Source organism: Limanda limanda, chromosome 21 (genome assembly GCF_963576545.1).
Source record: "Limanda limanda chromosome 21, fLimLim1.1, whole genome shotgun sequence".
Classification (NCBI taxonomy): Eukaryota; Metazoa; Chordata; class Actinopteri; order Pleuronectiformes; family Pleuronectidae; genus Limanda; species Limanda limanda.
Window position 1 is genome coordinate 11,081,562 of NC_083656.1, and position 15,157 is coordinate 11,096,718.

The window sequence follows — 15,157 nt, forward strand, 5'->3', positions numbered from 1 at the left end:
CTTCATTTTTTGGGTCTCATACTGTCAGCTGTCAGAGTTTTCAGACCTAAAATCCATACAAGTCTCTCCTCATGTCCTCCTTCATTCACTGTGAACCCAAGAGCAAGACAGGCTTCATCTTACTTTCTTTTCAACTTGGTGACATTTATCACTACATTCCTCCATCAGTCTGTACTTTTTAAAAAATAGAGAAAAATTAATTCAATTAAAATCACTTTGTCACAAAGATGATAAAGCTCAACCAAAAAGAACACATGCATGTAACAGGGTGTAATGTTTCTCAGTGTCTTCTTAATTTGTTTGGTCTCATAGAGTTTTCAGACATTAAATACACACTGGTCTCTCCTCATGTCATACCACATTTACTGTGAACCCAAGAGCAAGACAGGTTTCATCGTACTTTCTTTTCAACTTGGTTTTTGAACACTGTCTCTTATTTGTCCCTGACCGCCTGCTTCACGTGAACGATGCTCTCCACTGTGTGTGTCTCTGAGCGAGTGGGTGGGGGCGGGGCGGAGCCCCGGGGCCTGAGTGTGTGCGCGACGTGCACATCACTGCACAAGGAGCCGCTGCAGAGGGGCTGAAGCCGCGGGCTGCTGACCACTGGCTACGGCGAAAGAGCGATTTGTTTACTGCTCCGCCGTTAAAGAGATGCAGACGTCAAAACATGAGTTCAGCTCTAATATTAGTTCCACCTCACATTTCCTCCTAACGTCGCGCGCCCCACACAGTTTGAGAATCACTGCTCTGAGCGAATGATTGGGGGCGGAGCCCCGGGGCCTGTGTGTGTGTGTGTGTGTGCTGTCTGGACACACACACACACACACACACGTGTCCCCCTCCCGGTTGCGCGCCCTAGCTGTTTGAGTATCACTGGCATAGAGTGAGATGGCGGTTTGACTATTTTTTTAATTTCAAATGTAATTATTTTTTCGTTTTTTTTTAAATTATTTTTTAAATTTTTAAATTTTTTTTTTTAATTTAGAGCATGCCTTGCGGGCGACTCGCGGGGTCCCTGCGGGCGACCAGGTGCCCGCGGGCACCGTGTTGGTGACCCCTGATATATATAGTAGGGGTCCCTGCTCCATCTGTCCACCAGTTTTGGGGTCCTTGGCCTGAAAAACGTTGAAGACCCCTGGCCTAGGGGGTAGATTCGTCGTTCTCCAACAATAAGGTTGTGCAGCATTGATTTTTCACCCTGTTTCTAAAGCATCAACAAACGAATACCCACACCAATGAGGTTATGGTTTTGTAAAATAGGGGAAAGGTTGAAATGATCAATACCAGTCCCTTAAATTGGCCTCTAAAATGTCATGTCATGACATGACATGACATGACATGACATGACAATATTAGAGGCCCAAGGGACTGATACCTCTACGTGTGTGGCTGGGCATTGTGCTCAACTGAGTGTGAACCATCCTAGTTGGGTTATTCATCAGTCTTCCCTCTAATTGTGAACATGAGTTCACTGGCTTCTTCTGCATGATAGCATGATAGCATGATTTCCCACAGTCAGTGAATGCAGCACTAGCTCCGTGCAGTGTAGTCCAGAGGTTCATAGAGGAGGAGGAAGAAGAAGAGGAGGAGGAGGAAGAGGAGGAGAAGAAGAAGAAGAAGGGCCGGACACCTGATCGACGTCAGAAGTTCAACAGTGGATCCCCGCATCTCTGGAGCTGTCCCCCGGCGACAACAGGTATGCTACCCGGTGCTAGCGTGTCGGTGACGGCGGTGCGATGCGTGAGCCCCGGGGAACCGGACCCGTCTCCCGTTAGCAGCCGTTGGCGAGCAGCTAACTGGAGGATGCTCGGCTAACAGCGCTAGCATCAGCAGCTAGCATAACAATCAAGCTAAGCCAACACAGGAGCTTTCAATCATGGAGCTTTGTTGGCAAAATATGTAAATAAATAACCTTAAAAATACTGTGGTTTTGTGGTCACCATGAAACTGGGCATTTTTTTTAAGAGGTGTTACATTGTGTTAAGTTGAATTTGATTTGTTAAAATGAAAAAAATTGTGTGTGTGTGTTTATGTGGCTGAAAGAGCTGCTGTGTCATGTTTACTGTTATCTGTCCTGCATGTTCCTATGCTGGTGTGTCCATGTAGAGTTTACACATCAACTTCCCTTGTGAAGTTTAGTGCTGGTGAATCAGTGACACACACATAAACACACCCTCAGAAACGCTGACAGTAAATAAGACACTGACCTTTCTGTGGCTCAGAGCAACGTGTGACTTCTGTGTGTAACTGGAATGTTACAGGTCTTTAAAATCTCTGTGCAGTGCTTTTGTGGTCTGAACGAGACTTAGCCCTGTGCCAGACCATAAAGGAGACATCACACCCTGCAGAACCATGCAGCCAATGGTTCTGGATCAGGAGGAAAGATCCCAACTGGGCCCCAAGAGGCGAAGGACATGGGATCGACCTGTGTAGGGCCTGTACGGGCCGAGAAAAACACATGCAAATAGAAAATACATGTGCGAATTACGAAAAATTTCTTCAATCAATTTGACGGCACATGCGCTGTATAAAGTCGGACGTATGCAAATACAGAAAAACACTGCAATTTGCGAAAACCCTACAATGACATCACCATTGACGAGTAGCAGACTTCAATAGCTTCACAAAGCATTGAACTACAGCCAGGTTTATCACCTTTTTGGTTCCCCTGGAAACATTTCCGTTTTGCAAGCTGGTGTCTTGCTGTTAAAGGATGAAAACACCTGACAATGCTAAGGTAGACAACTGAAGACACATTGCTAACATCCGCTGGTAATTTGCAACTTAAAACCCTCCAACAATATTGACCATCTTGTCCTACGTTCTTAAATTATAAGCTTAAACTTTAGTGACTCTAAAACTTAGTTGTAGTGACTTTTTTTGTTTATTTTTCCGACATGAATCATATCAATGGTTTCATTATATATTTTTTCCCTGGTCATCATCTATGGCTTCCATTCAGTGGCGTGTGAGGTTCTCCTCAGTGTGACCTTGGCTAATACTATGGTTGTCAGTTATATGGGTTGTACAGATTAGTTTTGGGGAATTAAAACAACATAAAGATTCAGTACTTCAGGGGAGAAATTCTGGAAAGCTTATATAATTGCCTCAACACTGTGAGTGTGATAATAATAACCAGATTATACTTTGTACTTGTTCCCATAAAGGATCCTGGTGTTACAACATGCTGCTTTATTTTCAATATTTTTCTTGTGGGGCAGACTGTCAGGAAAAGCCTGGTTAAGAGAAGTTATGATAAGGCAGAGCTTAGTCAAACACACTGGCAATAAACCTGCTGCTGGTGGTCTTTGAAGGTCTAGTAGCTTCTTATTTTCTATTCATAGAGCATAAGGCACAGGTACAACTGTATGTGCAGGACGTGACCTAAAGAGCAGAACCTCCGTGGGACCTAGGGATAATAGTGTGTGTGTTTTTAGACACACACAATGAGAGCAGACGTAGCCTCGATGGGGGTGCAGTCCAGTGTCCCAGTGACTAAACCTCAGGGCATTATCCATAGCCTATTTGTGGAGGAAAATCAATTCCCTTTGTGAAGAGAAGCAGTAATAGCCTTAAACAAAACAAAATACCCATATCAGCATCCAGTGAATGTTTTCCCATTGAACTTCATCAAATTCAAGCTGACTTTGCATTCGAGAGGAGTCATAAATAATGCAAGCTTGTCCTAAAAATACTCATGTGTAAGATGGATTTGTTTTGATGTGCTGACCTGACACAGAATTTTTGTGAAATTCATAATCAGTTTGATGAATCGTCTGTTAAGTCCCATCACAGCACTTGACGGCAACTTCAGTCTTTCCATAAGTTTCTGCTTGTGTGTGTTGTTTACGTTGTTCTTTTTGGTAGTTTTTGTCTTGTTGCAATAGAATTTTTTAACCGCAAACTTGAAGAGCAGACGGAGCTTTCTTAATCAAGGATTAAACTTTGCCTTGTGTCAAAGGTGTCACACTGAGGGACCGAAGCGGAACTGACTCCCTCTGGTTATGAAAGGAGAAAAAAAAGTGTGGTTGTTCTTTCCTCTCTGTGTTTGATGACCTCTCTGTGTTTGTTGTCAATAGCAGTTACATTGAGGTTGATGGTCCTTTTTTAAATATTGCGTCCATCACATGTTATAGACATAAACAACTTGCCCACTTGCTCACTCAGACATTTTCGGGACTTTTTACGTCGCAAATGTCCGAGTGAGTTGCTCCAGATTATTTGATCTCACCTACTGGAAAACTTGAGGAAAACGTCCTGACTTCAGTGCCTGAAAGAAGCTCTGGTCTCCCTGTGATTAGCTTGCCACCCACTGCCAGTTCTGTCTTCTGTGACTCTTGGTGCCTGACAACAGAATATAAAGTGCGAGGGAAAATAGAGTGATTTTGGTTATGTTGGATAAACACCATCAGGCAACAGTGTTTATTAACTGCAGCATGGTAAAGATAACGCAGATAATTCCGCCCACTTGCTCTGGGTTATTCCTCCGGATCTTTTTCTGTATTCTAAGATGGGTTCATTCTGATAATATGCAGAGTTTTTACTAGGGAGCTGGCAGGAAAAACTCTGAAGATTGAGTGGAGCTCCTGACTCAGATATTTGTGTTCTCACATACAGCCTTTCTGTTTAATTTCAGTAGACCTGAGATCTCTGAAAGCAGCTTTATCGATCAGTTAAAAAAAGCGTCTACTTTTCCTCTCTCTCCCTTTTTTCCCCTCTCATCGTGCACAGTAACCATGGCAGAAGCCCACCAGGCGGTGGCCTTCCAGTTCACCGTCACCCCAGAGGGCATTGATCTGCAGCTGTCCCACCAGGCCCTCACTGAGATCTACCTCTCTGGTGTGCGATCCTGGAAGAAGCGCATCATCAGACTTAAGGTATCTCCGCTCTTCCTGTTTTGTTTGTTCATGCGTACCATATGTTTCAGTCCTAAAACCATCTGCACTAATTGCAGCCCTGCTTACAAGGTTCCTCTTCCTTATTATTAGGAGGCTTCTCCTCCTCTTGGTATGTCAGCTGTCAGCACTCGCACGTGTGTCAGAGATCCGTGTGGAGGAATCTGTTAAGGACACTTTGTCCATATTATGGTTTTAATGTTTATTATCTACTCATTCTACTCATTTGTCAGCTCTGTTGTATACACTTGAACTAGGAATGCAAAAAAGGTGTTTCAGGCACTTCAGGAGCAGTGTTGAGTGTCGGAGAGAAGGACTCCCTTTGCTGTTGACTTGAACATTTGTAACTTAACAAAAGTGATATGACATAGCAAAGGGCAAACCTGCCAAAATGCCATTACATAAAAATGTTATTGTGATCTCACTTATAACAGAGGATGTGGAATGATTGGTTTAGCTAAATAATTGACTCCCTGACAGTTTTAACTCACTCTAATAATAACAGAACTGGAAGGGTGCTGAGAGGGGGCATCTCGTTATGTCAAAGACAGTGTGTGTAAACATGAAGAATTGGATTTAAAGTCGATCTTTCTTTTCTGACTTCTGACAGAACGGTGTGGTAACAGGGGTGTATCCTGCTAGCCCCTCCTCCTGGCTCTTTGTGGTCATTGCAATCCTGGCCACCATGTACACTCGCTCCGACCCCTCCATGGGCCTCATAGCCAAGATACAGGAACACCTGCCGGTCAGGTAACTCATCATATGACTCATTGAAACGGTTAATGATAAATCTTATGATTCACCAGACTCCTCCACGTTCCCTGGCTGTGTGCTGTGTCACAGAGAGGACGTCTGCAGTATAAATAGCACATCGCCAGTGTGGTTTACATCATCCTCACCCCTTAAGATTACCTTCTTCACAGTCCATTATTATGATTATGATTTTGGACAAATTTATGAAATATAAACTTGCTCTATAATTAATCAAAAATGTGTTGTCTCTCCTCCCCCCATCCTTCATGTTTGGTGTCTTTTACTACCGGCCATCTTCCTTCTCTTCATGTATTTCACTCACTGCCACCACCCCCCCACCCCCCTTCTATCCATCTGTCCACCTACTCCCATCGTCCCCAGCCAGTCGATGAGTAGCCAGTGCCAGACGGTGGTGTCAGCAGTGCTCTTCAGCACCATGCTGTGGCTCCTGCTCATCTTCACCATGCGCCTGTGCCTCAAGCAGCTCCTCTCTTACCACCGCTGGATGTTTGAGCAACATGGCAAAATGTCCTACACAACCAAAGTCTGGGTGGTCAGTGCCGTTTAAAAATCTTCAACCCCGCCTTTCACTGTTCCTCACCATGTCATCTTTGATGTCAGGATATTGATTTTGTGCTGCCAGTGCAGTTTAATGTAATCTAAAGCTCATCTAATTGTTTTTTAGGAGGAATAAAATATCAGTTTTTATGTCCTCAAATGCTACAAAATGTTCATGTTGTATTCTACAAAATACATATTATACTTCTTGACTGAATGACCTACTTATTTACAAAATAATTCCAGGAAATAAATTGATGAGGTTAAAAAGTAATTTTATTCTTCTACAAGGGTTTTTACTTTAGATGTTTATGATATATGATAAACTGAAGAATTTATAAAAGATCTTATACATGTCCTCACAAAAATATTTGTGTGTCTGTGCCAGGCGTTGGTGCGGATCTTTTCTGGCAGAAAGCCTCTACTCTACAGCTACCAAGGTTCACTGCCAAACCTGCCTGTGCCCGCTGTCAAGGACACAGTCCAGAGGGTGAGACATCACACGAAGCAGAGACGAAAGGACATAAATACGCTACTTACTGATCCCAAAACAAATGCATCACTTTCTCACATTCTTTGTCTTCTGACTGTGCTGCACAAAATTGTCTTTTCTGTCCTCTAATGTGGCTGAAAGCTGAAATGTATAGGAAATGCAAGATATCCACCTCTCTAAATAGAGATATTTAACAAATCTATGTTATATACTGGAATAGTTGCATATCTAACATACATGCATTCTGTTTCAGTACTTGGAATCTGTGCGTCCGCTGATGGATGATGCGAAGTATGAACGCATGACCAATCTCGCCGCAGAGTTTGAGAGCAGCCTCGGCAAACGCCTGCAGTGGTACCTCAAACTCAAAGCTCTCTGGTCATCCAACTATGTAAGTGCCTGACCACAATACTCTAGTTACAGTAAGCGTGGCTTCTTCGAATGTCCACAGGAAATTTAAAATGCCATTAACAATGCATGCCTTTGTGCGGTTCTGCGGTTTGAATTATTCATCCTGTCTGCATATGCAAGTGATGTGACTGCCAGTTGGCTGCAGTATTCGCTTTCTCACTAGGTCTTGTGTTTTAGGTGAGTGATTGGTGGGAGGAATACGTCTACCTGCGGGGACGAAGCCCAATCATGGTCAACAGTAACTACTATGGCATGGTATGAAAATGTTCCCGTTTCCTGTCCACACACTGTGCTTCAACTGTAAACTGTGCGAAATCCTGCTGACAGGAAAACGTGACATTTTTAAACCCAGCTGAAGTTGTGTATCATTTTGTTTGGTTGATCTCAACCGTTTAGCCTCGTCCTCTTGACTTCCTGTGTCTGTTCCTCCTCTCCCGCAGGACTTCTTGTACGTGACACCCACGCCTATCCAGGCGGCCAGGGCAGGCAACAGCATCCATGCCTTCTTTCTGTACCGTCGCAAACTCAACAAAGAGGAGATTAAACCTGTGAGTTTCGCCACCACTCATCCCCACACAGCTGCTCCATATACATAGACGTTCACTATTATCATATCCGTGCAATGGAAAACATGTCATTGGGATGTTTCTTCCACAGAATATTGTGTTAATAGTTATAGTTATATAATATGGATGTTTTTTGATTGTGTGAGTAACATCCATCCATTAGTGTTTGTGTGTCTGGAGTGTCTAGTAAATATCACTCATCTATCTAGTTATGTGTATGTGAAGACATTTCCCTCATATTCTCATACCATGCTCATTTCTCATCCCCTCCCCCCTGTTGTCCTCCTTTCAACCTCTCCTTCTCTTGCTTGATTTCTCCTTATTTTACCTCTTTACTTTTCCTCTGGCTCTTTTTATGATCTGTATACTTTTTCGCTTGACTCTACGGTCTCCTCCACTGCTCTCCTCTGTTCTCCTCCTTACGCTTTCGCCTCCTCCTCTTGTGTTTCCCAGAGTCGTATCCCCGGCACTGTCATTCCTCTGTGTGCAGCTCAGTGTGAGAGGATATTCAACACCACACGCACTCCTGGAGAGGAGTCCGGTAAAGAGACAGACATGTACACACACGTAGACACACACTGTGGCAGCGGGATGTCCCCCCCAGCGCTGATAGACTGTTTGATACATGATATCGCCTGAATATCAGCAATTAACAACCAGGAGGAAGCCTGCAGTGGCTTCACAGTGAGCGATTCAAACACACTGCTGCTTCAGAGATGATGAGGCAAGCTGATGATGTCTGGCGTTGTGGGATAGGAAATTGTGTGAGAGCCAACATGCGTGTATGTGTGAGTCTGTGTAGTCTCCTGAAACAGTATTTGTTTCTATCCAGCTCATCCTGTCATCTCTTATCGGTGTCATCTCAGGTCTGTCTGAGTCTCTGGGAAGGTCCTGTCCTCAACTAATGTCTACTTTCTTCTGCCCACACATTTTTGTTTTCTTTTTTTTGTCCCTCTCAACCCTGGTTTCCTTTTCCCAACACACCTTTATGTTTTTCTTCTATCATCCCCTTTGTTTCTTCCCTATCTTGCCCATACTTCTGTTTTTGTACTGGCCCACCCTTCTTTTATCCTGCTCAGTGGTTGTTGAGGTCTGCAGTTCCTTGCTGTTCCTATCAGTTTGAGCGGATGTTTGACTCTTGTCGAATCCCTGGAACGCTTACAGGTAGTATTTATATATATTTTGCAGCTGGTAAAATCCCAGTTTTACATCTCTAAATGTCAAAAACAGTGTGTATTATACTCAACATTTTTATTGTGTATTGGTAATAATTTAAGATAAGAGGCATCCCTGTTTCACACAAACTAAATGTTCATGTTCAATATGTTTGTACATCTTTTCATCTGTCAGTCATTTCAAATCTCTTTCGGTGGTACAGCGCTGATCTTTTCTCATGCATGTCTCCTGCAGTAAGTTTTACATTTATTTAAATCACCCTCAAGATCAACTTTTGGATTCATCTTCAGCCTTCTAGTACAACATATTGGTTAGTTATAAGTGTGGTTCAGGCCTTAATGGCTCAGATAATTTGTCTTCCGAAGATGATAATTGAGTGGAGACCGATCTCACAGCCAACATCCGTCCCATGTCACTCCTCCTAGCATAAGTCCACTTCTTACTCTTTTTCGGCAACAGGTGCTGCTTTTATGCCTCCGCACCGGCGATAGCCAGTGGCCAGAGGCACTATGTTCTCGGGTTGTCCGTCTGTCCATGATGGCCTAAAATTATGTTTAAGGTTGTCTTGAACATGATATCTTAAGATCAGCTTGAGAGAATTTCTGCAAATTCGGTTCAAACGTTCACTCGGATTCAAAGATTAACTGATTCGATTTTGGTGCCTGGAGGTTTAAAGGTCAAGGTCAGTGTGACCTCATGTTATTGTGAATGTGTCATATTAGGACTCTCTGTATCGACTTTCATTACATCAATTCAATTGGACTCACTGATAAATTCATTCGAGGTCACAGTGACCTCTGGTTTTTGGCCTCTGGAATGTTACATCTCAAGAGGGAATTTTCTTTTCAGTGATTAAGTTTCAGTGGTCAAAGTCACATAGACCTAATATGAATCTGGGGAAATAATCATGTTCAAATATGTACACAGAAACTGCTTTGTTTGGCGCAGGCATACAGTGCAACCGCAGTGTAAGGTTATTTTTAAACACGGACATCTGTTCTCTTTCTAATGATTATCCAGTAGAAAATGTTCAAGCTATTTTCCCAAGACTTTGTTTCCTCAAACATATTGTATCTGGAACTGCGCTGTGTAAATATCGCTCTGTGGATGTGGCAAATGAGTAACTTCACTATAGCAAGATGAGGGTTAAGTTAAACTTTTTATGGCTCACGTACTCTGACTCGGTATGTAGAATGCCAAACTGGAGAATCAGTGTTGCTGGCGTTTTTATGAATACACATTCCGAATGTGAAGCCAATAAAATTTGGAGATGTCCGGAAATTATTAGATTTTATATAAAAATGTTATCAAATTAATGTAATAGGGCATGTTGCAGTCAGTTGCTGTGTTCATCCCAATTCAAACTAAATTCAATTAAATATATGCTGAGGTTGTAAATAAACCTTAAGGCACATCTGCATCATTTATTTTGTGAATCCGTTGCCAAGGCAACTCATTACCATCTACTCTGAACTGCAGAAATTCACTCCAAATCTTTGCCTATGAATCAATGATACAATATTTCCTTTCTTCTTTATCCAAAGACACTCTGCAACATTGGCAGGACAGTGACTACATAGTGGCTTACCACAGGGGGCGCTACTTTCGTCTGAGGGTGTACCAGGCCGGCAGACTCCTGTCCCCCAGAGAGATTGAATTCCAAATTCAGAGGATCCTCGATGACACTACAGCTCCTTGCCAAGGAGAAGCAAAACTGGGAGCACTGACTGCAGGAGACAGGTCAGCTTTATTAAGCCTCTTGTGACTAAATCACACTAGATCCCTGATGTGACGTCACCAGTTTCCTCTAAAATGTTTAACAGAATTCCATGGGCTCAAGCCAGGAAGAAGTATTTCAGTAGTGGGGTCAACAAACGCTCTCTGGACTGCATCGAGAGAGCCGCCTTCTTTGTGACCCTGGATGATGATGAGCAGGGCATGCTGGGAGATGACCCCGTGGCTAGTTTAGATCGCTATGCCAAGTGCTTGTTGCATGGGAAATGTTACGACAGGTAATTCTTCACTAAACCGACCACTGCCTTGTGAACTCATTCAGCAGCCAGTTAGAATAATGTTGGTCTTTCTTTTTCTGTGGCCATGCAGGTGGTTCGACAAGTCCTTCTCAGTGGTTTACTTCAAGAATGGTAAGAAAGGCATAAACGCAGAGCACTCGTGGGCAGACGCACCAGTGATCGCACACCTATGGGAGGTAAGGAAAGCAACAGAAATTAGGGTTGGACACCATCATCCATCTCCCCGAGAAGAGTCTGACACTTGAGATTGTTGTGTGTCTCCAGTATACCCTTGCCACCGACTGTTTCCACCTGGGTTACAATGAAGAAGGTCACTGCAAAGGAGATGTGGATTCATCACTACCACAACCACAGAAGCTGAACTGGGAAATTCCTCCAGAGGTGAGTCCTCCGCTCCCACATGATCCTAAAAGCCTTTTCCTCTTTTAGCTAAAGAACAGGTTCTGACTCCCCTGTCATCAACAACCCATACTGGCTTTTAAAACATGCATCAAGAAATTGAAATGATGCATGTACTGTAAACACCATCATTTATATTATATGGTCATGGTGAAACTTTTAACCATAATTAAATGATTCCAATTTTAAACAGATACTGTAGCTTTCACAGCAGAGGGTGATGCTGGTTTAACCTCAAGTATGACAGAAAGCAAGATGTTTCATTATTAGTAGTAGATGATTATATTATTTAATGTCTGAGGGTGGGTCACCATTTTTCTTCCTTTTAGAAATGTTTAACAGCATAACAATACGATCCTGACCCAGCCAATTGCCCTGTGTAAAGTCCTCTAGTGTCTCTGCTTGTTTTTTTCAGTTAGCAATTACTCACTGTAGCCTGTAAACTTCAAAAGTAATTTTGCAACCAACTGACCGAGTATATTTTAGCAGTTTTATTTGCATAATGATAAACCTAGAAGTTTCAGTATAGAGTGTCAAAAGAGCCCAAAAAAGATCCTTTGTACCACCCACCTGAATGACCTGAATAATAATTGCACTATTCTTGATCATTATAAACTAAGGATGAATTTGGACACTGTTTTCAGGATTAATTACAGTGTTGAGAACGTAAACCACATGTCTGTTTATCTTGTATCTTGTATCTTGAAGGTATTAACAAACATATATAAAACATCTAAACATGGGTTGTGTCCATCTATTCTTATCCAGCACTTAGCAGGAGAGCAACTTCATTTATTTATGGTTTCAGTTGTATTCACGCTGCCATGCATTGTACTTGGAAAAGTGTTTGTCAATAACAGGTTGAAATTTTGAAATTTTAAAAACTGGTAGAAGCTGGGTCAATATGTCAAACAATATAGAGGTACGGTGTATGTGTAAGTTACAGTGTAAAAGTCATACTGTAGATGTCTCAGTCCTGCTGATGTTAACTGTTGGGGTCTGTCTCAGTGTGAGGAGCAGATCTCTCAGTCCCTGTCAGTGGCCCAGGCTCTGGCCGACGACTTGGACTTCCACATTTTATCCTTCCAAGACTTTGGCAAAGGAAGGGTGAAGAAGTGTCGAGTCAGTCCCGACGCCTTCATTCAAATGGCACTTCAGCTGGCCTATTACAGGGTGAGTCTCTCTCTGAAGTGTAACACACACATGGTTGACACGAGAGCAATCTGTTGCTTTCGGGGAACGTCTACATTACGAGTTGCATGTGACTTTTTCTTTTTTTGCTTTGCAGAGCCGGGGGACGTTCTGTCTGACGTACGAAGCCTCCATGACCCGTCTGTTCAGGGAGGGCAGGACCGAGACGGTTCGCTCCTGCAGCAACGAGAGCGCCGCCTTCGTCCGAGCGTTGGAGGCTGGAGAGGTGAGACAGATGCTGGATGTGATCGTCTTTTTCAAAAGTGGGCGATAATGGCTTCTCTTTATTGTCCAATGATTATTTCCAATAGCTATTTCCCTCATATAAATCAGACGGTGTCTATTTTTAACATTTGCTATGCCAACTAGTCATGCCAATCATACTTTGCTCCACCAGCCAGCAGATGTGTGCAGGCGTTTATTCCGCTCTGCGTCCGAGAAGCACCAGAATCTTTACCGCCTGGCGATGACTGGATCTGGTATCGACAGACACATCTTCTGCCTCTACGTGGTTTCCAAATACCTCGGAGTAGAGTCTCCTTTCTTGAAAGAGGTTAATTTCTTCTTTAATCACACAGATCCCATCAGTCCAGTTCAGTCACGTCCCTTTTCTTTATCGTGACTTAAACAAACTGATGCATTTGCCTCTTGTGTTTGTCTCAGGTTTTGTCTGAGCCTTGGCGTCTGTCCACCAGTCAGACTCCTGTCCAGCAGGTGGAGCTCTTTGACTTAGTCAACCACCCAGAGTATGTCTCCTGTGGAGGGGGCTTTGGTCCGGTCAGTGTCACATTACAATGTTGTTGGATTAGTTTTGTCTGTGTAATGTAATTTTGCTATTCGTTTTTTTTTTTAATAATCTTAACACATGTTCTTTTTAGAGGTGGCTTTGTGATCTGATGTTCTTACAGAGCCATGAGTATAAATGTTTTCTGACTGCTTTCAGGTGGCTGATGATGGGTATGGGGTTTCCTACTACATCGTGGGAAACAACTTGATTAACTTCCACATCTCGTGCAAGATCTCATGTCCAGAAACTGTGAGTAAAACGGGAATCAGTAATTTTACACTGCAAAACGAAAGTGAATAAAGTAGACTCCTCATATTGGGGCCGAAAATGTTTTTCAAGTAAACAAAATATATGTTTTTCTACTGATCAAGCTCAGTATTTGTATTCTAGTACATGATGGGTATTATTCTTGTTGTTTTCAGAGTTGTGTCGGAGGATCATTTGAAAAATAAGCCCAAAAAGAACATTACAGTGATATGATGACATCAGAGATCATTCTCTATTCTGTGTCTCCCTTCCAGGATGCTCACAAGTTTGGCGCCGAGATCAGAAAAGCCCTGCATGACTTGATACAGCTGCTCGGCCCGGCCCCGAGAGATCCTTACTGTGCGGGAGAGAGGCGGCCCGAGGTCAAGAAGGACCTGTAGATACTGTAGCTGCTCAGGAGGGAGAAGGGAAAACGGTGGAAGGGAAGTTTCTTTTCTCATGCGTTGGGAGAATTTTATAGCCAGTGTGATGATAAGAGAAATCTACACAAGGAAACTGACATAAAGGAGCTGTTGTTTTTACTGATTTGCATCTGTATAAGTGTGTTTATATTAGCCGTGTGATCGGTATGTGAAGGGAGAGAGGGTGCATAGAATAACAATTCAAACAAAGTGATTCTAATACAGTATGTTCAATTGGTTTGGTTTAGTTTAAACAGTTTAACCAGTGGGTCTGTTTGTTTAGAAAAAAGCCCTCAATGTAAAAAGTACTTATTTACTTATTTAGTTTGATTATTTTAGAAAGGTCACGGCTAATTGCACCACTCAAAGGTATTAGAGGAGTTGCCAACGTTACGTAATCGCAGGGATGAATTTCATATAAAACCAAGTGCAGTATATATTGCCACATTCTCTGTGCCACTAAAGATCTGTTGTGAAAATGCGACTGTACATGTGTGTGATGAATCTTTGGTCTTGGGAGCATCAGCACGGAGAGAAAACGTGCAGGACCGTCCAGGTGACATCAGTCTCTATGATCTGAATGCAACGTCGTCCAAACAGTGAGAAGAGGTATTTATAAATCTCGGAAGTCTGTGACTTCTCAATGTTTTCTGCTTTTTACATTTATGATTGTAACGCTGTGCTCTACGACGGAGTATTAGGGCTGAATTGGATTTTGATCATAATATTGTAATATCTTGAGAGTAACGTTGTAATATTAAGTCATAATTTAATGGGACAGCGTCATTTACACCATATTTTTAACCTAAATGTCCTCTGTTGTCCTCCTCAGTCCCCTCGTGAAACCACATTTAGATTCAATAGATCTGGATTTTTATTTTGACCCGAAGCAAATTGCACACATTCATAAATGCATAAAGTCCTCTAAACATTTCCGATTTAAAGAAAACAAAACAAGATCCATGAATTAAGAATTGAGAAATCAAAGAAACACATAAATGGTATACACAATGTGAAAGAAAGTGCGGGAAAAATATACTGGATCTTTCTCCTAATCCGTATCCAACTCAAAATGTCCTGGGTTCTTTCCCGGGTCAAGCCCCACCCCTCCACAAAGTTTCATGGAAATTTGTCCATTTGTTTTTGCATAATCCTGCTGAAGATTCTAAAGGGACACTGAGCTAAAATTAAAACTTTATCCTATAATATTCTGACTTTATTCTCGAG

The 15,157-nt window shown here is 42.5% G+C and overlaps 1 protein-coding gene across 1 annotated transcript; it reads left to right on the forward strand.

Annotated features, from left to right (window-relative positions):
• The first annotated feature begins 1,592 nt into the window (after positions 1 to 1,592).
• Positions 1,593 to 14,409, forward strand: LOC133027784 (carnitine O-palmitoyltransferase 1, liver isoform-like). The gene is made up of 19 exons (XM_061094902.1): positions 1,593 to 1,696; positions 4,732 to 4,877; positions 5,506 to 5,645; positions 6,030 to 6,201; positions 6,595 to 6,696; positions 6,953 to 7,090; positions 7,288 to 7,365; positions 7,551 to 7,658; positions 8,130 to 8,217; positions 10,397 to 10,592; positions 10,676 to 10,864; positions 10,956 to 11,061; positions 11,150 to 11,266; positions 12,293 to 12,457; positions 12,573 to 12,701; positions 12,873 to 13,028; positions 13,139 to 13,252; positions 13,419 to 13,511; positions 13,784 to 14,409. The coding sequence occupies exons 2-19, from the start codon at positions 4,737 to 4,739 to the stop codon at positions 13,907 to 13,909; spliced, it is 2,358 nt and encodes a 785-aa protein (XP_060950885.1). The 5' UTR covers positions 1,593 to 1,696; positions 4,732 to 4,736; the 3' UTR covers positions 13,910 to 14,409.
• Positions 14,410 to 15,157: the final 748 nt, after the last annotated feature.

Coding starts and splice junctions, on each gene's coding strand:
- LOC133027784 (XM_061094902.1), top strand. CDS start 4,737: ATGGCAGAAGCCCACCAGGCGGTGGCCTTCCAGTTCACCGTCACCCCA. Junction 7,659..8,129: donor ACAAAGAGGAGATTAAACCT/GTGAGTTTCGCC, acceptor TGTGTTTCCCAG/AGTCGTATCCCCGGCACTGT. Junction 13,253..13,418: donor GTGGAGGGGGCTTTGGTCCG/GTCAGTGTCACA, acceptor GACTGCTTTCAG/GTGGCTGATGATGGGTATGG.